At 37.8% G+C, this 24,234-nt stretch overlaps 2 protein-coding genes across 2 annotated transcripts; both read right to left on the minus strand.

Moving 5' to 3' along the window:
• Positions 1–1,955: 1,955 nt before the first annotated feature.
• LOC121406267 lies at positions 1,956–3,005 on the minus strand. The gene has a single exon (XM_041597285.1). It carries the CDS (start codon positions 3,003–3,005, stop codon positions 2,016–2,018), a length of 990 nt encoding a protein of 329 aa, XP_041453219.1. The 3' UTR covers positions 1,956–2,015.
• Positions 3,006–7,428: 4,423 nt separating this feature from the next.
• On the minus strand, positions 7,429–12,210 carry LOC121406268 (serine/threonine-protein phosphatase 6 regulatory ankyrin repeat subunit B-like). The gene is made up of 4 exons (XM_041597286.1): positions 8,938–12,210; positions 8,499–8,563; positions 7,982–8,105; positions 7,429–7,666 (listed from the first exon to the last, which is right to left on the minus strand). The coding sequence occupies exons 1-4, from the start codon at positions 12,208–12,210 to the stop codon at positions 7,598–7,600; spliced, it is 3,531 nt and encodes a 1,176-aa protein (XP_041453220.1). The 3' UTR covers positions 7,429–7,597.
• Between the last annotated feature and the right edge of the window lie 12,024 nt (positions 12,211–24,234).

Below are 24,234 nucleotides of genomic sequence, written 5' to 3' on the forward strand. Positions count from 1 at the left end.
CACACTGTCACAACGTCAAAATGCATTAAATTGTTTCAGATCGTGACGTAACTAGCGATCGGGTGTAGCGACCACAAACAGAATTCAATAAAGATATAAAGACATATATTTACAATATATAATGCGATACGTGTCAGTTATTCTGGTAGAAAATAATTTCTCAGTAATCATGCATTAGTAAATAAAATATAGCATTCTCTTAGTATTACGAACTACAACGCGTACGCATACACTTATCGACATTTGCTTATACATGCTGGCAGTTTCCAGTGTAAAAGCCTATTTGATTCGAACAAGCATTCATGACTTCAAAATGAATAGTTGTCTAAAACTAAGCTAAAAAAAACTTCTTTGAAGGGTATATACAATTATTGATACAATTAAGTGTTTGTATGTCTATGGCAAAGGATGTACTACACCATTGTACACTGTTAGAAAAAATAAAAGAAGTTCCTGCAGCAGAGTCTCGAGAACACCTGTAATCTTACCGAATTGCGTAATCTTACAGGAAATTGGTATTTGATGTATGGAATCTTACAAATTTCCTTGAATAAAACACCCTTTTCCCCTTTTTAAACAGACCTGTTCTGTTAAATTGCAGAAAAATTATTGTTTTATGAATTTACAGAATGATTCTGTTATTGCTTTCTACAAAATCTTCTGTTTATTTTCTGTAAAATCACGGTTTTTTTACCAATTTCCTGTAAGATTACGCAATTCGGTAAGATTACAGGTGTTCTCGAGACTCTGCTGCAGGAACTTCTTTTATTTTTTCTGACAATAAGCAGAATTGTACTATACAAAGTTATACAAAATAATAGTAAATATGAAAATCGTGATTATGTTGCATCCCCGTAATCAACCAGTCTAGATCTCTCCATACCTGTTGACCGTGATGTGCTGGTTAAATATTCTTTGGACTTATAGGTCACTGACACTGGGCTTACTTGATTTTGGTTGTAAATATGACAAGATATATTCGCCAGGTTTGTGACATATAGTACAATGCAAACTCAAATAACATTAATGAAGTAAATAGATGTATAGGCAGGCGCACATGATATCCATTAAATATACTACAATATCGCATAATATGCAGGTGCAAATTAAAAACTCCATCGAAAATTTAACTTTTGATTTGAATAATACGTACCATGTGCACATCTATCTAGTGATGTTACTCACGAACTGTACAATTTTAGACAATTTAAGTTGCTTAATTGGTGATTAGTAAAACAAGTTCAAACTAAATAAAACATGCATACACAATCTGATTCTCTAAACAAACTGAAAGCAAAGAGATAGTACATCATCTAACCAGAGTAAGATATGCCTACGATATAAGACCCTTACACTCCCATTTTGGGGGAACAATACAAATGGGCTTATGTGATCGCGTAATATTTAAGCAAGTGCCAATCACCACAAAATCTGTTCAAGATTTTAAACATGTTAAATTGATATCAACAAAATACATGTGAAGGCATCAATTATAGGGGGCGTCGTGCCTTATTTCCGGCCCGTTAAGTGTGAATGGTCGATTGTTGCTTATTGTTTAATATTTATTTTTTTCTTCTTTGTGAACCAGGTTTAACCAACGTTGTGCAATCATTGGCCTCTTCCTGAATGCATTTATAGTGGAAGTCCTGCAGTGACAGGAGGTTTCAAGACCCTGCTCTCATCTGCTTTTCTTAAACTAAAAGTTTCCCTTAAACTGGTTCAGAAAACCACTTTGGAATATCTTGTTAGAGGAACGATCTCAGTTTCGCATGAAATTTGATCCCGCATTTATACACGCAACTTATGCGAAGATCGCTCCCGAAGAACGGTTTTGTCCTCACTTATATATGCTTATACATGTACTAGTTTAACTAGGCAAAGCTATTTTGAAAAATACATCGTAAGTCGGTTTCCGACCGTTTTGGAAGGTCGCTATTCTAAACCCGCTCATGCTCATAATTATTACACAATAAACTATACTTTCAACTAAACAAGTCATGATAAGGGGGACATGACTAACACATGATCACAAAGGCAAGAAGATACATGAGCAGGTACAGAAAGTGCCAATGTGATGAATCCATGTATGATCTGCGAGCTCCAGACCATACATCCGAATCTGCGTAGTTTGGAGGTGTCGGGTCAGCAGACCTATTGGATTGTTCACTAACAGTCTTGCTCCTACTGGTTGCTTTCTCTGTACTGGGAATACCAGAATAACCAGGGGGCCACTCAAAGTCGTTGCACGTTGCAGCAGCTACGGTGGATGTTATGTCATGTGTACAGCAGGAGAAACGGGTCGTATCGGGTAGGAAGAATATAGCTCTGGTGGTGGGCCCATTATGTGTTATGTTATGCAGTTTGACTAGATCCCGGTCGTTCTGGTAGCATGTCAGTGTGGTTGGCATACTTCCAGTCTTGGCCCAACAATGTACTTCATACGGATACTCACTATCACTCAAAGTGACGAAGCACTCTGCCGGACCGGGGGGACTCTGTACAACAACATCCTTCCTCTGAGTATCATGTACAACATTCTCCAAACTTTGCCACACAGCCGTGAGTATGTACTGATCTCCGTCTATGGTATCAACCTCATCAATAGTCATATCGACACCGGGAAATGTATCTCTGTCTGTGATAGTAGTAGTGTATCTTGATATTTGAGACGGATCTTTGAAGCCAGCAACATCATTTTGTCCATTGATGCAGAAAGGACGACCTTTTGATCCGAACTGAATCGTATAAAAGAAAGAAAACTGGACTGAACTGGAAGGCCGCTCGAGATAGAATGTGACTGCCCCACGCGTACCCACATCCAACGTAACCGGTTCCACCCACCTTATGTTGCCTGCTACGAGTATTGGAAAACATACAGAATAGAAGACCAAAGCGAGAATCGCCCGATAGAGGAGGCTCAGGGTCGAGAAGCAATTTGCAATGTTCCGACGTTCGCTCTGCAAGAAGAGTATACAGTAGTAAAAAGGAGCAAAAGAATCAATCATGTGGGGATTTCGGAGCTTTACTGACAATTGGTCTAATATCACTTGGTCTAATCTTTAGATGGGCTAACATTCGGACTAAACCCACGTAGTCCAATTGTAATTGGTCTAATCACCACTTGGTCTAATAGGCCAATCAGTCTAATGACTTTCATTTGCCATCTAATTGCCATTGCGTCTAATGTATTTTATTGGTCATGGCCATAGCATTCACGGACACAACTATGCCGGCTAAAATGATTAATATCATGGGTCCAAACCATCCGAACGCCGTGTTATAAACGTCACTAGGTCTTATTGCATTTGGTCTAATACTAGTTCGTCTAATTGTCGGTTAGTCTTATACTAGTTGGTCTAATACCAAATCTTCTTATCCCAACTTGGTCTATTATTCATTTGGTCTAATTTCCATTTTGGCTAATTACCACTTGGTCTAATTTCAACTTCGGTTAATTGCCACTTCATGTAATTTTCAAATAGTGTAAAATTCATTTCGTGTACATGCCACTTTGTCTAATTTCCAATTTGTCTAATTTCAATTTGAGATAATGGTTTGTTGGGCCATTTCCATTATGCCATCATACATACAGTTTATTCGTATTATTTGTGTATAAATCTTTTTCATTTTTGAACCTGAACACTGCAGAAATTTAATATTGCATTGCATGTTGTCCACTATAGGCCTTCTTAGGCCTATCCATTTTCTTATATGTAAATGAGAAATGATAGGGATTTGGGAAGGAATAAAAAATCAGAACAAGCGAAAAATGAATGAAGAGGATCAAGGGGTGGAGGGGCCTTGCCCCCCCCAAAAAAAAACAAGGGAGAGAGAAAGAGGGGGAAGGAAAATGGAAAGCAGAAAGGGAGAAGGTAAAGAGAAAATAAGGGGAAGGGAGAGGGGAGAGAAAAGGGAAGAAAAGGGAGAGGGGAAAGCAAAAGAAGGGGAGAGAGAAAGGGAATAGAAAGAAAAGAAGGGAGAAATAGAGAGATAAAGAAGAAATTGAAGGGAGAGGTGAGAGAAGGGAAGAGAATAGAAGAAGGAAAAAAGGAGAGGAACGGGAAAAGAGAGAAAGAAACTTAAGGGAAATGGAGAGAGAAAAAGAATGAAAAAAGATGAGGGAGGGGGAATGAGAGAGAAAGCGAAAGAGAGAGGGAGCGGGGAAAGGAAGAGAAAAAGAAAGGAGAGGGGAGAGAAAAGGAAGGGAAAAGAGAAGGAAAAACAGTAAAGGAGGAGAAAGAAAACGGAAAATAGAGGGAAAGGAAACGGACAGATAGAAAAGAAACATACGATGTCGACATAAATCTTGCTACCACATACAAAACTGCAATTTCATATTTTGTTGGGGATAGCATTCATAATCTTAGGGATCACGCGCCCTTTGCCCTTCCCCAATACATTTTAAGGAGGAGGCGAAGAAGTAGAACAAAAAATAAATAAAAGATTTGAAAACTACTAACAAAATATTCAAAACCAAATCACATGATTTAATGGCTTTGTAACATTTGGAATCCCCAAACTGCATAACTATTTGCTTATATTGTGTTAAGTCAAGTCCAGCTATCGTCCGTAACAATGATTATATAGGCCTAAATGTTTACATGATAATGTTATTCTGATGAAACCCCCGCCACTCGACCATTATTCATAAGCTACAAGGTCCCAAATTTACTGTTCACCCAATACTTAGAATCTGTTAATGTGTATGCGGTGATGTACTGGTTATGAGTTTGATGTAATTTTCAGCATCATAGACATGATCGATATAGGCCTTATTATATGAATTATATTTGCTGAGCGACTATCTCGTCATCGGTATTCTTTCACGGATAGGCTTTGCGCCCGTCACCAGCCCTACCCCGGCTCTACCCCTCCGGATCCTGGCGACATGAATTAACTTATGCATGGTGTATTTATTTATCCATGGCCATATTTGTTAATTTTAGATCAAACAAATCAATATGAGTGATTTTATATTAGACAAAATGGACATTAGACCAAGTGTGAATTAGGCCAAACGATACAATTAGACGAAATTAAAATTGACGATTAGCCCAACTGGTTAATAGACCATTTGGTTTTTAGACCAAGTGGTCATTAGACCAATCGGATATTTGACCAAGTGTAAATTAGACCGAAAGGTCAATAGACCATATAACAATTAGACGAAATGAAAATTAGATTACGTGGAAATTAGACTAAGTAGTGTTAGACCAACTGGATATTAAACCAAATGGTTTTAGCCCGACTGTCAATTAGACAAATTGGATATTAGACCAAGTGGGAATTAGACGAATTTGATATTATACCTAGTGAGAATCAGCCCAAGTGGTCATTAGACCAAATGGGAATTAGACGAATTGGATATTTGACGAACTGGTTGTAGAAAAAAGAGGGTTTAGACTTTGTGAAGTTGGACGAACTGATAAGTAGACCAATTGGTATTAGACCACCCAATAATTCACATTTCGGTGGGTCATTAAAGTATAGATTTTTGTATACACATGTCGTCTTTTTACATAATGATCGGTTACTGTGTAGATCAAACGAGATCCAAAAAAGTATTTAAAAAAATGAAATAAAATAAAGAAATTAATAAATAAAAATGATAATGAAAGTCATTGTCTTGATTTCATAATTGCATTGGATCACAGCGATTTATGGAACACAGATATCTGTGTGGATGCCCTATTCCCGGCAATCCTATGAAAAGTTACCTTTATTCCCAGTTTAAGATCGACTGCGTCTTTTTCATTGGTCCTGTGGGTGATAGGCAAATCATCAGTAGCTGGTACCTCACCTCCGTAAAGTTGTGTTTTTGGTTTGGCGACACATGACCCACTGAAATATAATACGAAATAGAGTAGGTTATATGCAAAATTATGGTGATTTTCATTCTCTGAGGTGAATGTCTTAAAAACACGTTAGACGAAGACATTCGTAAATGCACTCTAATTAAATTAGTTGTCGGTATATTGAATATACTCCTTAGATACCTCTGGCGGATTATTATCATTGGACTAGTATTTTTTTAATTTGTTGCGTTGCATGTTTGATTTTATTTCCATCTGGCCCTGATTCTTGCGTAATTTTCATATATCTACGTTTATTGATGTATATCCAGTGCCGTAGTCTTATTTTAAGGGGTGTCCTTTTTCAACCCTTTGTGCCTATGACTGTCCCCTTCCATGAAATGACTGTTATTTATTGCTATTTTTCCGTGAAATATTGCCGATTAATTTTATGTTGTATGGTCAATCGCTGCATGGAAATAAAATAATAAATCAATGTATGTACATCCATTCATTTGGAAGAGTTAACGTTATTATGCATAGGGTAACACACGCGATTGGCAGCTTTTGCCATTTTGTGGTCCCCTTTTAACAGAGATGTAATGTTCTTTCTTTTACATCAATAACATTGTCTATATATAATGCAAGATAAGGTATGGTGAGATATTTATGTCTTATACACAAAAAGTCTCAAAGCACAGGCTCTTACCGCGTACATGGTGTTGGACGAATAGTTGTCTTGATATGTCGGGAAGAGCTATCAGGGTCCGTTCGCCGGGGATTCTGTGGGTGAAACATAAACAAGTCATGTTCAAGTATGGTATTGTGTAGTTGTTTTTTAACACTAGGAATAATGGATTATTCAGTTATCTAATGATGTTGTAATTATACATGTATTAACCAAAAATACATTAGATTAAATGAAAAGAGGAATAATAATCCTTAGCAGAGGAACCAATAGTGACATCATTGCCTTTGCCTAGTGATACTAAATGTTTTAGGACATGCCCTTGATTTCTTAATTGCATTGAATCACAACGATTTATGGAACACAGACATCTGTGTGGCTGGCAAATTCCCGGCAATCATATGAAAGGTTACCTTTTTTCCCAGTTTAGGGTCCACTGCGTCGTTTTCATTGGTGATGCTGGTGACAGTCAAATCATCAGTATCTGGTACCTCACCTCCATGAAGTTGTGTTTTTGGTTTGGAGACACAAGAAACACTGAAACATAATATGAAAGAGAATAGGTTGTATACAAAGTATTTGACTTTCCTTTTCTGCGGTGAAAATTTGTACTTATTTGGAGGAGTTATACCGTATTATTTCTGTTTCTGTTTGTGGTAACTCCCGTAGGAACTCGGCAGGACAGCATTTTGCTGGTAAACGCCAAGCTGGTATAAAACCAATTACCTATGAAACATTTTACGTCTAGGATAATCAGTCATAGTGGCTGACGTTATAGACGACAGATACATGTATCACTCTCGGGCCTTTTTATCAAAGTGGAGACAATGGCAGAGTTGGGATTCGAACTCACAACCTTACGGTTATGAGTCCAATGCTCTAACCACTGGACCACACGACCCGTGTACAGGTACAGGGTGTATGTACAGGATGTGCGCCCAATTAGCAGCAATCGTTTTTTATAGTCCTTTTTTTTTTCCAAAGACAGTATTTTCTTCCTCTTACATCAATAATATATATTTATGTTAATAAAGTATTACCTCCACTTCCACATGCCAGATAAGGTAAGGTGGTATACTTATGTCTTAGACACAAAAAAGCCACAAACCACAGATTCTTACCGTATAGAACGACTAGTTTTCTTGATATGTACGATAAGGGTAACAAAGTTAACCCGCCAGGGATTCTGTGAGTGAAACATAAACATGTCATGTTCGAGTATGGTATTGTGTAGTTGTTTTTAACACTAGGAATAATGGATTATTCAGTTATATAATGATGTTGTAATTATACATGTATTAACCAAAATACATTGGATTTCATGAAGAGATGAAAAATAATTCCTAGCAGAGGAACCAATAGTGACATTATTGCCTTTGCCTAGTGATACTAAATGTTTTAGGACATGCCCTTGATTTCTTAATTGCATTGAATCACAACGTTTATGGAACACAGAGATATGTGGGGCTGCCGTATTCCCGGTAATCATATGAAAGGTTACCTTTATTTCCAGTTTAGGATCCACTGGGTCGTTTTCATTGGTCATGCTGGTGACACGCAAATCATCGGTTGCTGGTACCTCACCTCCATGAAGTTGTGTCTTTGGTTCGGAAACACACGACTCACTGAAACATAATATGAAAGAGAAAATGTTATATACAAAGTGGGATGACTTTCCTTTTCTGCGGTGAAAATCTTTAAAAATCACGTTAGACCAAGACATTTGTAAAGCTACTTTAGTTGCATTAGTTGTTGCTTTATTGAATCTAATCCTTAGAAAATAAACGTAAGTATGTAGGACCTATCGACTTATTTCGAAGAGTTATACCTTATTATGTACAGGGTATACGCCCCGCAACCGCACGCCCAATTTGCAGCAATTGCTATTTTGTGGTCCCTTTTTAACCAAAGACAGTATTTTCTTGCTTTTACATCAATAATAATTATTTCTCTTAATAAAGTTTTAACCTCTACTTCTACGTCAACATGTCAGATAAGGTAAAGTGGTATATTCTTACCGTGTAGGGCGAATAGTTGTCTTGATATGTCGGGAAAGTCTATCAGGGTCCGTTCGCCAGCGATTCTTTGGGTGAAAAATACAAATGACATGTTCAAGTATGGTATTAGTTGTCCTGCAAAGCTATATAGGCCCAAAGGATTATGTAATTATCTAATGTAGTTGCAATTAAGTACATAAGATTATATGCAAACATGAATAATACACCCAGACAGTGACTTGAGACCATTGTTCCTATCTGTACTTATTGTTTTAATACACTGTCTTCATAATGAAAACATGTATTAAGTTTTATCAAAAAAGAGAATGAACTTGTAATCAATAATTTAAGTTGAAAGTGATTTCACGTACAGTGAATCAAATGGTCGCTAATTCTTTCACTTTCATTATTTTTCTGCATTCTAGTAAGGTGGAAATAGAGTAGCGTGTACTATACTTACTTCCGTAGAGAAAGAAGCCTTCGTGACATTTAAGGTCAACTCGTCACAAGAGGAGACTTCGTACATCCAATAACATCTGAACACCTCTGGGCAGCTTCTGTCAGATCGAAGGCTCTTCTCTGTACCATCATGCTGTTCATTGTCTTTTTCTGCTCTGAAACGAATGATAAACTGTTGACCATCTTGTCCTGCATCTACTGCTGCTTGGAGTGGTGTCATCCCATCTGTCTTATCTGTATCTTTATGCCGTTCATCTTGTACTCCTACTCTGAACCGACTGAGAAATTGTTTTACATCTTCATGGCCTGCATCTTCTGCTGCTTGAAGTGGTGTCATTCCGTCTGTATCTTTGGCATTTGTGTCTGCTCCATTTTCTACCAGGTAAGTAACTACAGGCAAGTGTCCTTCTTGTGCCGCTGCGTGGAGTGGTGTCCATTTGTTTCTGTCAGCCTGATTAATACAGGCACTCTCAATAACCAGCATTTCCACAGAATCCATGTCGCCATTATAACAAGCAGCCAAAAGAGGAGTTTTGCCGCTAGTCGTCTCCTCATTTACATCACATCCTGTGGTAACAAAGTAGGTCATTAAGTCTGTATGACCATGCTGAGCAGCAATGTAGAGAGCAGTCATTCCTTCGAACCTCGTTTTCGTAGCTCCATGGGAAATCAGATATTGTGCATTATCCGACCTGCCACTGTGGACTGCCTCGTGTAATGGAGTCCAACCACTGTCGGCCATCTTGTTCACGTTTGCTCCATGATTGATGAGCTTTTGGACGATCTCAGGTGAACCATTGGCTGCAGCAGCATGAAGAGGAATACGCCCTGAGCGATTTTCCTCATTTACATCAGCGCCATAAGAAAGGAAGAGATCAACTATTTCCAAGTGACCTTCGAGTGATGCGATATAGAGTGGTGTCATTCCTTCGTACTTGGTTAACTTGGCATCTTTCTCTATCAAATACTGCACAATAAACAAGTTGCCGTTTTGAAGTGCAATATGCATCGGGGTGCATCCATTGATATCACCCTTGTTCACATCTGATCCTTGTTCAACTAGATAGTGGACGAGTTCGATATCACCTTTCATTACTGCACCATGGAGAGGAATCCGACCCAAATTGTCTTCATCATTCACATTAGCCGTTCCGTGATTAAGGTGTTTGACGATATCTAGGTGACCACTTTGAGCTGCAATGAAGAGAGAAGTCATGCCTCTATATTCGATGTCTATCGCTCCTTTCCACATGAGATACCTAACGACTTCCAGATGGCCATTTTGGACTGCAGCGTGAAGTGGCGTCCATCCGTCAATGTCAGTCTTGTTCAAATCCGATCCGTTCTGAACGAGAGTTTTAACGACTTCAATTCTTCCGGTGGCAGCAGCAGCGTGGAGGGGAATCTGTCCTCTGAGAGTCTCTGCATTTACTGAAATCCGTCTTGAAATCATAACGTTTACTGCATCCAAGTGGCCAAGTCTAGATGCCATGTAGAGTGGACTTTTTTCCTTACATTGGTCCCCTTCTGCTCCTTTCTTAAGAAGATAGTCTATGACCTCACAATTGTTATTCTGAATTGCGTACTCCAATGGTGTCCAGCCTTTCTCATCGCAGCTATTGATATCAAACCCTTGTTGCACGAGATACTGCACGTTGTCTAAGTCATCATCGGAAGCTGCCAGATGAAGTGAAATGCGATTCATGAAGAACCTGACGATATCCAAATGACCAGATAATGCTGCTCCATAGAGTGAGGCCGTTTCATCAACTCCCCTATCCGCAAGATACTTGACGGTATCCAAATGTCCATGTATAGCTGCCAAAGCTAATGGTGTAAAACTTGTGTTATCGAATTCTTTCTTGTAGCAGTTTTGGTCTGTAAGGTATTTGACGAGATCAAGTCGACCTTTTGCAGCTGCAATGTGGAGAGGTGAGTAACCACGATGATCTTGTTTGTCTATTTTCGATCCTTGTTCAATGAGATATTTCACGACGTCTAAGTGGCCCCTACCTGCTGCCAAATGGAGAGGAGTTTGTCCACTGTCATCTAGCTCACTGACATCAGCTCCCATCTTCATGAAGTATTGGAGTATGTCCAGGTGACCATGGATAGCTGCCAACTGCAGAACGCTCTTTCCATCGTACTTGGTGATCTCTGCTCCCTGTGTTATGAGATAATCAAGTACATCCAAATGACCGTTTAACACTGCCCCGTGGATTGGTGTGAAATCCTCGTGATCCCCGTTATTCATGTCACATCCTTCTTGAACGAGACATTTGGTAATGTCAAGGTATCCCTTCGAAGCTGCTACGTGGAGAGGATTTTGTCCGATGCTGTTTTCCTCGTTCACATCGCCGCCTCTGGAAATAAAAAGCTTGACCAAATCTAAGTTGCCAAACGATGCTGACGCAAAGAGGAGACTATCTCCTCCATAAGGAGTCTCCTTAGCCCCTTTCTCGAGGAGATAGTTGACAATATTGGAATTGCCATTTCTCACTGCATGGTGAAGAACTGTTAGACCCATGTCATCTTCTACATTTAAGTCACATGTTTCATCAACTAGGATTTGACAGATCTGAATGTTCCCATCTGCCGCTGCCATGTGTAAAGGAGTTCTTCCATGATTATCCCGTTTGTAAATATCTGCTCCGTTGAAAATAAGAAACAATGCAGAGAGATTTTTATTGTTGTGTACAGCAGTATGAAGAGCTGTCTGACCCAGATCACATTCGGCATCCACATCTGCTCCCTGCTTCACGAGGAGTTTTACGATAGCTGTATGTCCGTCTTCAGCTGCTCCATGGAGAGCCCTGCGCCCATCTTTATTTGCTTGATTTGGGTTTGCGCCGTTTGCAACGAGAAATTTAACCCTCATCAAATGACCGTTTGAAGCCGCTTTGTAGAGCGAAGTGCATCCGTCCTCATCTGTCTGGTCTATATCAGGGTTGAATGATCGTTCTGGTGAGATCGAGAGAAGACATTCGTTCAGGTCTGCCTCCAACACAATTCTTCTCAGTTTCTTCCTTACAATGGATACAAGTGCTTCAACACAGTCGAAGTTCACAATTTTGGCCTTTGTTAACATTGGAACGCTACCGCTGCCCTGTGACATATCGTCTACATCTCCATCAGGTTGTTGCGATGTAAGGAAGTTACACGAACGAGTATCTCCTCCATTGATGGCATACGCATTACTGCCACTTTGCCCAGAATTCACAACTCCTAATGTTGGTTGTATATCTGTGCTGAGATAGGGTTTGATGAAAGGCATGTTGATTCCTTTTGATCTGTAAAGGAAAGATTATTAAAAATTAAAACAATATTTTGATAATCAGTACTTTAATCACATTTTAAATAGTGGTATTTATTTGACTAGAATTACCAACTGATGATTTTTAAAGGGCTAGACTATTAGAAAAGTTTTGTACTATTTTCTATTCTTACAGATTTGACAATAATGACCAACTTGACTGAACCATAAAATGTTTATACAATAATGATTCCGGAAGTTCATTGAGGAATATATACTTTGTTAAACAGGAAAAAAGGGAAAAACAGAATGTTTCAAATTTCATGTAATAAAATACACAAAACAGCGAATGAGTGCCGTCATAAGTCCCCTCATTTGCATACCGTCGAGGATGTGCATATAACTGTTTCGTTAAGTAAAAGGAAAACTAATAAATATCATAACTTTTTTTTCTATCTTACATCCGATTTTGATGACATTTTCAGTGTTTTGCTTGATGGATTTTTCTCTTTTTATTCAAATAATCGCTATAGACAGGAACTTAGCTAAAGGAATCGGTATACTATACAAAATGAAATATATTTTTACCAGAGACATCTCTTGTAATGATGTATAATATACACATCGATTCTACCATAATTTATTAACTATCATTACTATTGTGACCTCATTTGGGGAATAGCCGCAAGACTAGACTTGTATACTTTTATTGCAAAAGAAAACGGTTAGAATTTGTTCCAAATCTTCATATCTTTCTTATACAGACCCTCTTTTTTATCGTCTGAAAATGTTCAAGATAAATGATATTAATACTCTACAATTAACACTTTTCATGCGTTAATATGATTATTACATGATTCCCCCAGTATCCACAGATTCATTTTCATGTAATAGCAATTTACATTCAAATTCAACGACATGCAATGATATTCACTTAAAAAACATCCCAGGAAATTATTTGCACATAAAACATTAAGATATCATGGACCTCATATTTGGAACGCAATGCCAGATTCACTCAAGCCGACAAGATAATTTTATTCTTTTAAACGAGCCATAAAAGAATCGCAGTTAAACCAATACAAAGCCAATACGCAAATTGAATGTTAGTATCATTATCACCATTATTATTCAATGACGAATTGACTTTTGTATCGAAGATATACCCTTTTAAAAGGAAAACAGAAACAAAACTTATCATTTTCTAAATTTTTATTCTAAGAAAGGACCAAGCATCTCCCTTGCCCCCCACCCCACCCGCTCCCAGTCCCTTCATGCACTTGCACGTTGTATGACAGTACATGTTTTATTTTGGATTTTTCCCCGGGTTGTCACGCTTTCAAGCTTTGCTTTTGTGACGACCCTTGCAACCATTTTTTCTCATTGTGTAACAGAAAATACCACTTAGATTGTTTATATATGATACATTTGATGATTTACATATAAAATTAATTTGTCATTATCTTTATGTCGAATTCAAGATATGCATAGGCGGTTCCAGGGTGCCGAGCACCCCCCCCCCCATTGGCGGGCCTCCATTGGCGGAGCAAAGGAAAAGGAGGGAACAAAGGGGAAAAAGGAAAAGTAAGGGAAAAAAGAGGAGAAAAAAGGAGAAACATCAGAGGAGGAAGACGAGTGAATAAAGTAAGATGAGGAGAAGACTTGAGAAAAAAATATTTCGTGTCACTCACGCTCGCATTGCCTTTTAGGTAATAAACATAATCTTCTCAATATGGAACCTGAAACATATAGTTTTTATGTCAATATACAAAAAATGCAGCTCGAAAATCGAACTTTCATTACTTTTTTAATTTAAAAACTTGATTTTTTTAAAGGTGCCCTGTAAAAATTCTGTTTCACGGTCTGAACATCAATGTTTTCTGCACGCTTGCAAAATTTGAGCTGTCAAGTAGGCCTATCTATTTCTGTATTCCATAAAGTTTTCAAAATATCCCTGGTCAGGTCATATTGTCAAATTTTGATTGGTGATTGATGAATATGTCCATATTAATTCTATAACAAACTACTAAAATCTCCATTTCATAATAGTTCAAAAATTTCGGCTCGCGATTTCTGCTCGATTGTGCTCGATTGTTGAAAATATATTAACCAAGGACTGGGGGCTGTGATGCCCCCCTCGACGCTTCGCGCAATATTCCCTAAACACAAAAAGATAGCGCCACACAATTTAATTTTTAGTCTCGCGCAACTTTTGAGATCAAACATGCGACATATAGCATATACATTTATAAAGCATAGCGGTATAGCATCGCGACGTCACGTGACTTTTTAAGAGACAATGTCATGCCGAAAATGGCTCATTTTTATATTTTTTGTACAAAGTCTATGGGAGATGAAATTCATAAGAGCGTTATTATTTTTGTTCTACTAGGTCTGCTTTATTAGTTTTTGAATGGTTTGTAATAATGTCCATAAAAAAACAATGAAACATAAAAGATGAAAAAAAACACCAAAGAAATACATAAGAAATTCTAAAACCACGAAAAAATACATAAAGATAAAATTGACTTTCGCAATTTTTCTTTGAGGAAACCTTTGAAATAGATTACAAAATGACATCTGCAAAAAAGAAAATTTGATAATAAACTGATTTATATAGCGCAGAAACTATGTGCATGTATTCTACTGCGCTGCAATTAAGAGCTTGTGAAATGCTTGAGAACAAATCTAGAAAAAAGGGGGGAAAGGAAATCTACATGTATGGGACTAAAACAGATAGGTTTTAGTCTAAGTTTGAACGTTAACAAATAAAATAATTTTCGATTAATCTAAATTTGCCCTGCTCAAGCAAACCAATTAAACAAGTCTAAAAACATTTTTTAAATATTATTATTGTTCATTTCATACTAGCTGCTCAGGGTTATCCCTACCAGAAAAAATGTAACCGTGAAAAAACACACCACCTCCACGCATATTTGATTCATAATAAATAAAAGATAATTATTTTCAGATTCTTTAAAAACTAGCAAGTAGCATGTGCGTGCCAAATGTTGGTGCGATCGAGAGAACGGCCGCCGAGATCAGTCCTCCATCTCAAATAGCCCAGTCCTTTTAGGGTTAACTCATGCATCTTATTCATAATTACAAAAGCGCTTTAAAATTCCATTGTCAGGCCACAATATTAACAGATTTCGCGCTCTCATTAGGTATATTAGGGTCCTAAAATAAGATATTGATTTAATAACTAGATCGTCATTTCTTCAAAATGGAAAATTGACAAGTTTTATCTCGCGCATAGGAACAGAATAAAGCCAGGCTGACACTTGCACGACTTTTGGCCACGAATTTGTCGTGGCAAGTCGTGCCATTTTGGGGCACGAACTGGGAGGCTCTCGCACTGTTTACGACTTGTTCACGCATAGTTCACGACAATTTCACGACGACATCACGAATAGTTCACGAATGCGTGCCCGTCAGTGTCCACATTGACACGAACTTGCACGATGAGTTCACGCATAGTTTACGCACTTCCCGCATTGGCACGACGAGCTTGACGAGCTTGCGCAACTAGGACGGTGTCGTGCTGAACTATTCGTGAACACGACGTGAGCTGTTCGTGAATTATTCGTGACAGTCGTGGCATGGCGCGCACTGCCACGCACTGGCATGCATCCTCCCGCATCTTCCCGACGAGTTCACGACGAATTCACGAACAGTTGGCGCATAGTTCACGACCCGGTCGCTAAATTTTGTCGTGACCAAACTTCTGAACATTTCAAAATTCTCGTCCCGACATGGCACGCAGTCACGACATGTCACGACGTGTTTACGCACACTTCACCTCAGTTCACGACTAGTTTGCGCACTGGCACGACTTGAGTCGTGCCAATGCGTGACACAAAATCGTGCAAGTGTCAGGCTGGCATCAGGCTGGCTTTAGGAAGATGGTCATCATTTTCATTATGATGACATAATGTGCTTAGGATGTTCCGGTCCCAGTGGCGGACCGTGACCCGGAGGAAACAATTGATTGGAGAGGTACTTTATTGTTTGTGAACAATGCTGTGCCCCTCCAATGCTTTGTCTCCTCCGGTCACGGTCCGCCACTGCCCGGTCCTATGTCAAAACTCAAAGTAATAATCATAAAACTTTTAAGCTCTTTTTTTTTAACTGTGATCCATATTCACCTCACAATTCCCCACAAAGTGCTTGAAATACAGAGCGTAAATTGACCCCTTTTCAGATCGGAATATCAAAAATCTTAAGCTCGCGCTTGATTAATTATAATAAAAATGGTATTTAGAATGCTCAGATTCTAGTTCGAAATCTGAAACATGCGCACGCTCGTTTATTCAGATACGCAGCTTGTTCTCTATTTAATTCATTATCCAGTTTCAGATCACAATATAAAAAAATTACTGCTCGCGCTTTGCGCTTGCAATATCAATGCAGGAAGATTTCCAATTACTCGTCTTTTTCATGATTTACAAAACATGGATAGAGTGTCCCATCTTCAGGTGTAAATCCCGAATTTTTGTTAAACAAGTGGAATGCCTCTGGCCGTCTGACCTGCATCACGCGATTCAACATAGCAGCAGTGCTGAATTTGAAAACTACTATAACTCGCACATGATGTTCAGTGATACTTGGTTACTCTTATTTCCACGTTTTATGAACTAGACCAATACACTTACAGAGATAGGATGGTAATTCAACAAATACCCCCAATGTGGCCGAAATTCATTGACCTCACAGGACTTTTGACCTTGATCATGTGACCTGGAACTTGCACAGGATATTCAGTGTTACTTGATTACTCTTCTGTCTAAGTTTTATGAACTAGACCAACATACTTTCAAAGTTATAATGGTAATTCAACAAATACCCCCAATTCGGCCAAAGTTCATTGACCTTAAATGACCTTTGACCTTGAACATGTGACCTGAAACTTGCACAGGATGTTCAGTGATACTTGATGACTATTATGTCCAAGTTTCATGAATCAGATCAAAAAACTTTTAAAGTTTTGATTGTAATTCAATAGATACCCCCAAATCGGCCAAAGTTCATTGACCCTAAATGACCTTTGACCTTGGTCATGTGACATGAAACTCATGCAGGATGTTTGATGATACTTCATTAAACTTATGTCCAAGTTTAATGAACTAGGTCCATATACATTCTAAGTTATGATGTCATTTCAAAATCTTAACCTTAGGTTAAGATTTGATGTTTACGCCGCCGCACAGTGGGCCAGGAGAGAGCAAAAGTGCGCCAAAACTGGTTTTTGGTCATGAAACAAATTTTCCTTTTTTCATGTTCCAACCAAAGATAAGAACCTGTAGGATGTCTCCATACAATATTTCTCCATGAAATTGATTATTAGTTGCCCATTTTATTCAATATTACCGGAAAATTACCCTTTACGGCTACCGCATGTGAAAATGACACGTTTTAGATATTTTACAGTTTTAACAAAACGGATTGCTTAATTTATTTCTAATTCACGGTACTCTTTGATGAATGATTGTTTTAAGTGATCAATAATTTTCAAGATAAAATGATAATTCCTTCAGAGGTAATTTTGGACGAATGAATGTTCAGAGTATGCTAAAAGATCCTCTCACCAAAGACATAATCATGATAATGGTTGGTGAGATAGCAGAGAGAGACTCTGTTTCGGAATAACTTTGCATACGCCGTTCTTGGTGAAATAGGACGGCCATGTAGGGCCTTGTACCGATTAACCTGCAGAGGACCCGGCCTGTATTATTTATCATTGGAATAATTATTTCAACGATTTCACTGTCCACTTCTGGTATGTATCCATTTTAATTCATGTAGGTGTGGTTAATCATTGTACCCAGGGAATGAAGATACTCCTTTGCATTTTTTTACAATTTCACATTGAAATTTACAATTCCGGATTCAAGGTAGGGCGCCCTCTTTAAGCAAAACTCAAGTCACAAATTGAATTGTTTGTACCCAGAGCACAGACCTTTTTTGTTTGCCTGTTTGTTTTTGCTGTTTTCTAATATGCTTCCTTATTGCTGAAATTTCTCTAAAACTAGTTTCTGAAAATTTGAAACTTATTGTAAAATTAAAAACATGTAATTTCTTCTCAAATGTTAACAGCCAATCAGAAAACAGTATTTTAACGACGTTATCAATATTTGAAAATACTTTTATTGAATTATACGGGTGAAATTACCCATATCTACCAAATTTAATCGTACAAATATGTGAATATAGGGTTTTGGCGCACTTTGGGTTCATTATGGCCCACTGTGCGCCGCCGCCATCGGAAAAGCGGCGCCTAATTATATACTAATCCTTTTCACGATTACAAAAAGTGCTTAGGATTTCCATTCTTGAGGTAGAAATATCAGAATTTTCAGCTCGCGCTCGCATTATTTGATTGTTGAAAATGTAACGCCATCATCGCTAATTGCAAGCAGCCGTTAACAGATCCTTTTTTATAAGACCAAAACGTATATTAAAAGTTTTTGCTCGCGCTTCGTGCTCGCATTAATTATTTGATTGGATACACATCTTGTTAAGGATCAGAAACATTGCATATATATATAATGTTTAAAGTTTAGGACAAATACATGAAATAAACCAAAAATGGCTCGCGCTTCGCGCTTGTACTATTTATATAAGGCTTATTAGATTATTATTCAATTTTTTGATTTATAGAAATAAAGCTTAGAAGTTACTATTAGGACTACCACTTCAAATAAACAAACAAAAATCAACTTCGAGCGGTCGATCGGGGAAAATATGGCTGACAAAAATCCACCCCCCCCCCCCTATTGGCGAAGGCTGGATCCGCCCGTGGATATGTCATTTCTTTTGGAGACTTTATAATGAAAAACATTGCAAAGCCAATAAATGAAATGAAGCAAATTGGGGTAGACTTGTCCTTTAATAATAATGATAATAAACTGATTTATATAGCGCAGAAACTATGTGCATGTATTCTACTGCGCTGCAATTAAGAGCTTGTGAAATTCTTGAGAACAAATCTAGAAAAAGGGGGAAAAGGAAATCTACATGTATGGGAATTATTTTAACAGATAGGTTTTAGTCTAAGTTTGAACGTTAACAAATGAAATAATTTTCGATTAATCTAAATTTGCCCTGCTCAAGCAAACCAATTAAACAAGTCTAAAAACATTTGTTAATATTATTATTGTTCATTTCATACTAGCTGCTCAGGGTTATCCCTACCAGAAAAATGTAATCCTGAAAAAAAACACCACCTCCACAAATTATGATGATATTATTGTACTGTATAGTGGAAGGTGCGTTATATAAATACTATGCATGATTGTGGTTTATTTCGCCCAAGAATCACGCATTTAATAGTCTCGCCACGAAATGTAGAATTTTTGTATTAGCTTCTTTTTGTTGAGGTAATGAAACGCATTTCCTTATTGAAATTACATTTCAAAGGTTTCTCACGTGACTCATTCAACATGTTCAATCAGTCACTCTCAAAATGCTTAAAAAAATAACGACAAATAAAGAGAACTCTATAACCAGCGACAACGATAACATAACATGGGTAACTCTTCATGTACAGTTCCTTATACAAAGTGCTATCTGATAAAAAAAAAGTTTTCAGTAAAATTTCGGTATAAATTGTGTACTATACGTCTAAACAGAAATATTATACAATACATTAGAAGTACACGACACCTGCTTTTAATTCCATGCTAATTTTTTTTATGCTAACCTATATTAGAACTTCATACTTCATGTAAAGGCCTAAAAAAAATCATCACCGCTCGATACCGTTTACCATTTTCGATTTCGATTTTTTTTTTCGATTTTTCCCCATTTTCTTTTTCCCCCCATCGAAATCGAAAATGGTAAACGTTAGCAGCGGTTATGATTTTTTCTCTCCGCTCCACGAACGCTCCAACAACGCATGAGCGGTGTGACCTGGGGGCGTTTCATGAAAGGACTTGTCGGACGTTTTATCCGACAAGTCCCATTTTATCCGACAGTTACCATAGTAACAGTACCTCTCAGCCAATCAACATCAGAGAAAGATGTCAGATCTGACAACTTGTCAGATGAAAATGTTGATAAAACACTCCCCAGGCCTTTAGAGCTAACAAAAAGATCCGCACCCAATAGCAAAAACTGTTTTCAGTATTGCTCATTTTCTAAAGAACTTTCTGGTTTATCAGTTACTCATACACAAAAAGGATTTTTCTTCCATCACCCACGAACGCTATGACAAAACGGTCTATAAAAAGAAAGAGATTTGCGTATGTTGACTCACTTCAGGCGCGTAACCAGGGGGAGGTGCTCCCCCAACGCCCCCCAAAAAAAAAAAAGGAAGGAGAAAAAGCAAAAGAAAGAAATGGAAGACAAAGAATAGCTTTGTTGTTTTTTTTCCTTCTTTTTGGGGGTAAAATGATAAAAACCTAAACGAGACATTCTTCTATATTCATCCAAAATTTTGCTTCCGCGCTCCGCGCGGAAAAATATAAAAATTGCCATTCCCTTTTGTTTCCCACACACTTTTTTCAATTCCATTTTTGCCCTTCCCAGCTGTTAGAATCGTATATTCTTTCCATAAGTTATAAAGTATACATGGGTGTAAACAGTATGGAAAGTATTTTTTTTCATATTGCATTAACACAAAATTTTGGCTCCTCTGTTCGGAGCAGGTAAACATTACCATCACTCCCCGAATCCCCAAATGCTATTTTCTTCCGCTTTTCAGCAAGTAATTTTTGGCAAAGCATCTGCTCAAATGGGGAGGCATTAAATTCGTGCCGTGCTGAAGCAAAATTATGTACGATCCTAAACTTTATTCTACATCGCTGCACATCCATCTCTTGTCTTGTTTTGCGCCAGTGACTTGACATTTTGATTATCACTGAAGTTTCTCAAACAAAAGGAAGCGCTTAATATAAGCGAAATTACACAATTTTTTTCTTCCAAAATAAATCACAGAGGTTTCTGTACTTGGCGAGCATTGGAAAGGAAAAGTCCCTCTTTTAGCTTGCACCATCCTTTTCAAATTTCAAGTTCGTTTTTCTTCTTAGTCAAGTTATATATGATCTAAGAAATATCAAAATAAGAACAGGATAACGTTTCCGAAAAATTTCTAAAATTCAGAGCTTCAATTCCATTCGCGGGAAGAAATAGGGCCTATTTCCATCCATTATATAATTCTACTCTGTTTAGCGATTAGAGTTAACGAAATTTAATGTGGATAAACTTTTTGCAATCAAATATGATGTGACAAAGGTAGGCACAATTGTAGGCCTATGATTTCTGTTCTTTAATTTCATAAAACGTTTTAAGCATCAATGAGGATGAGGAATTATTTAGAGTTTTTCAATCTTTTACCATTTTTGGGGCGATCATAATTTCTTTCGAAAAGTATTTTTCTTAAACACAGCAAGTCAATATTCGAGTTGATTGGCGTACTAGGGACCCATGAGACGCCTTCTTTTTATTTGAATTTGATGAGATATCAAAAACTTCGCGCTCTGTAAGTGTTGGCACGCTTTGCGTGCACTTACCGCCCCTCCAAAATTAAAGGTATTGTTTAACTTTGTGAGTAGCCGATTTAAAAAAATCTCAAACCAAGATGAAACATGTGTACAAGTGCATGTATTAGAACTAATAAACCCTGAAAACAACCATTATTGAGCTTATAAAGCTAAAACTACTAGTACTAAATAGTACACATAAGTGTATGGGATGAAATGTTTGCGGTCACTTTATATTTCAATTTTTTAAGCACTAAATAATTATTTTCGAACGCAATTTTTTCTGGGCTTCATTTTTGTAACATATCACAGACACATGTGACAAGTGTGACCTTCTAGCTCAGAATTTTAAAAAGTCAAACTAATGTTAACCAATCACTTTAAATCCTGCCTACGCGGTTGACTCACAGTGGCTCGTTTCATAAGAAGTCACAACATGGTAACGTGATTCAGCCAATGAGAATCAAGGATTTCGTGTCAGTTACAATAATGAACAAAGGCGCAGTCTGGGGTGTGACATGGTCCCTCCCGCTGAGGCAGAAGAGTTCCGACACTGCCAAGCAAACGAAATGTGTACCCCTTCTTCTGCTTTCAAAAGCTGCTTTTCCAAATTTTAATTCCCACCTCCCCAAACACTTTAGTTTCACCATGGACCTACAAGCATGGTTTCACCTCCACAGGATGTGCACATCCCCATGCTCAAACCATCCTACGCCCTTCATAAAACGGACTATTTATCTTCTGGCTAGAAATAATTCGCAATGTTATTTTAGGAAATGTAAGGGGTAGTTCATTTCACTAGAGAAGGTAACAAACCTGTATTAATTCAGCGCCATGAGGATATAAAGATGACTTGAAAATAGTTCCTAATATGACCCAAACTACCCTTGGACCCAGTGGCGGATCCAGGGGGAGGGGGCACAGCCAGTCGGCCCGTGCTCCGCCTTTTGAGAGCCATAATCAAATTTTGTAATCTGTTTTTATTCAATTATACCCCCTCCATTTCGAAAATCAGAACCTTTGTTTTGCTATTCAAATTTTCCGCCGACGAAATAACCTTCATTATAAGTGAAAACCTATTTATTTGGCTTGTCAAATTTTAATCGGGAAAATGTGTCTAACTTTTGGAAAATCCTGGATTCGCCCCTGCCTGGACCTCACCGCAAGAAACTATATCTATCAAAACTTTGCCAGCGAGTGAAGCGATCTTTACTTTTATATTGTACAGTTTATTATTGAACGTTACTATATTCTAATTAATTATTTGTAAGCCATATTCACAGGACAATGGCGTGTGTGATTATTATTTCTTTTTTTTTGCGCCAACAAAAAGGGACCCCCTGGATTGGCCCTAGCATATGCGCTTTTTAATACTTCTTTTCTTTAAACTGTCAATCCATTAATTTCTGTCTGATTGATATTACTTTGCATTATGTTTGAACTGTAGATGAAAAATGAAGAATGAATTGAATTGGGAAAATGTGAAGTTCTTCCGCTAATATACTTTGACTCATGCACATAATGATCTTATCGCACTTTGTATAGTTACAATAAAAACATGCGATGCGGAGGGTATCTGTCGAAATCGATACTGATATCTAATTTTATCATTTTATAAAGGTAAAGTTTATAAAGCGTTCCATACAAAATGTTTAATGAGACGTCGTCATAGAGATCTCTATGAACGTCGTACATCACCTAAACGATAACAAAGAAATAGTTATCACTATTATACTTAGGGGATAACCCTTAAGCATAATAAGGGGAATGATGAGTCATTAAAAAAAAAAGATACATACAAATGAAATAAATATCAGCAAAATTTGTAATTTTTTATGACGTCAGCTTGCTCTTAATATTTACTCCCTCGACCCTATGGAGACATGAATATAGTTTACTTACCTCATTAACTATATCCACGATATCTTGCCCCTGTGATTCTCATGCTCTAGGTGTATTTGCTATATAGTCAGGTTTCTGTTGGGAGTGAAGTAATAAAGCAATAGATAACGCAATTATACACAGGGGCCAGTGCACGGTTAAAAGAAGGGGGGGGAGGGGGGGGGGGTGAACTGACCATGCAAAATGACAACCGGATTGACATTATACCATTTTTTTACACGTTAATTAGAACAATTTAGTTTGTGAGTAGAAAGTCTTTATTGTTGTTTTATGATATGAAGAAGATAAGGATCAATAATGAATTAATTCATGGTTTTGTCATCAGTAAAACCACAAGGCGACTTCCTAGTAAGAATCTTTACTGGGCAGTTCCTGTAAAAAAAAATGTCCGTTATATATCAGACATCATGGACATAGTCCATATCTACTACTACTGCTGCTGCTGCTACTTCGACTACTGTTTCAATGCGCGTATTCGGAAGGGGGCTAGGGGCCCAGGCCCCCGGGCGGGCGAAAAGAAGGGCGCCAAAAAGAGGAAGAAATAGAGGAAAAGAAAAGGGGAGAAACAAAGAGGGAAAAAAAGAAGAGAAAAAGAAACAAACACCTCTGGCCGTCTCACCTGCATCGTGAGATTCAATATAGCAGCAGTGCTGACTTTTAA

Source organism: Lytechinus variegatus, chromosome 19 (genome assembly GCF_018143015.1).
Source record: "Lytechinus variegatus isolate NC3 chromosome 19, Lvar_3.0, whole genome shotgun sequence".
In the NCBI taxonomy this organism is placed as follows: domain Eukaryota; kingdom Metazoa; phylum Echinodermata; class Echinoidea; order Temnopleuroida; family Toxopneustidae; genus Lytechinus; species Lytechinus variegatus.

What these genes read in the sequence shown, in the direction of transcription:
- LOC121406267 (XM_041597285.1), bottom strand. Translation starts at nt 3,005, where the DNA reads ATGATTGATTCTTTTGCTCCTTTTTACTACTGTATACTCTTCTTGCAG.
- LOC121406268 (XM_041597286.1), bottom strand. Translation starts at nt 12,210, where the DNA reads ATGCCTTTCATCAAACCCTATCTCAGCACAGATATACAACCAACATTA. An exon ending in AGGCTTCTTTCTCTACGGAA is followed by an intron (nt 8,564 to 8,937) that starts GTAAGTATAGTA and finishes TTTCACCCAAAG; the next exon opens with AATCGCTGGCGAACGGACCC. An exon ending in ATCCTAAACTGGAAATAAAG is followed by an intron (nt 7,667 to 7,981) that starts GTAACCTTTCAT and finishes TTTCACTCACAG; the next exon opens with AATCCCTGGCGGGTTAACTT.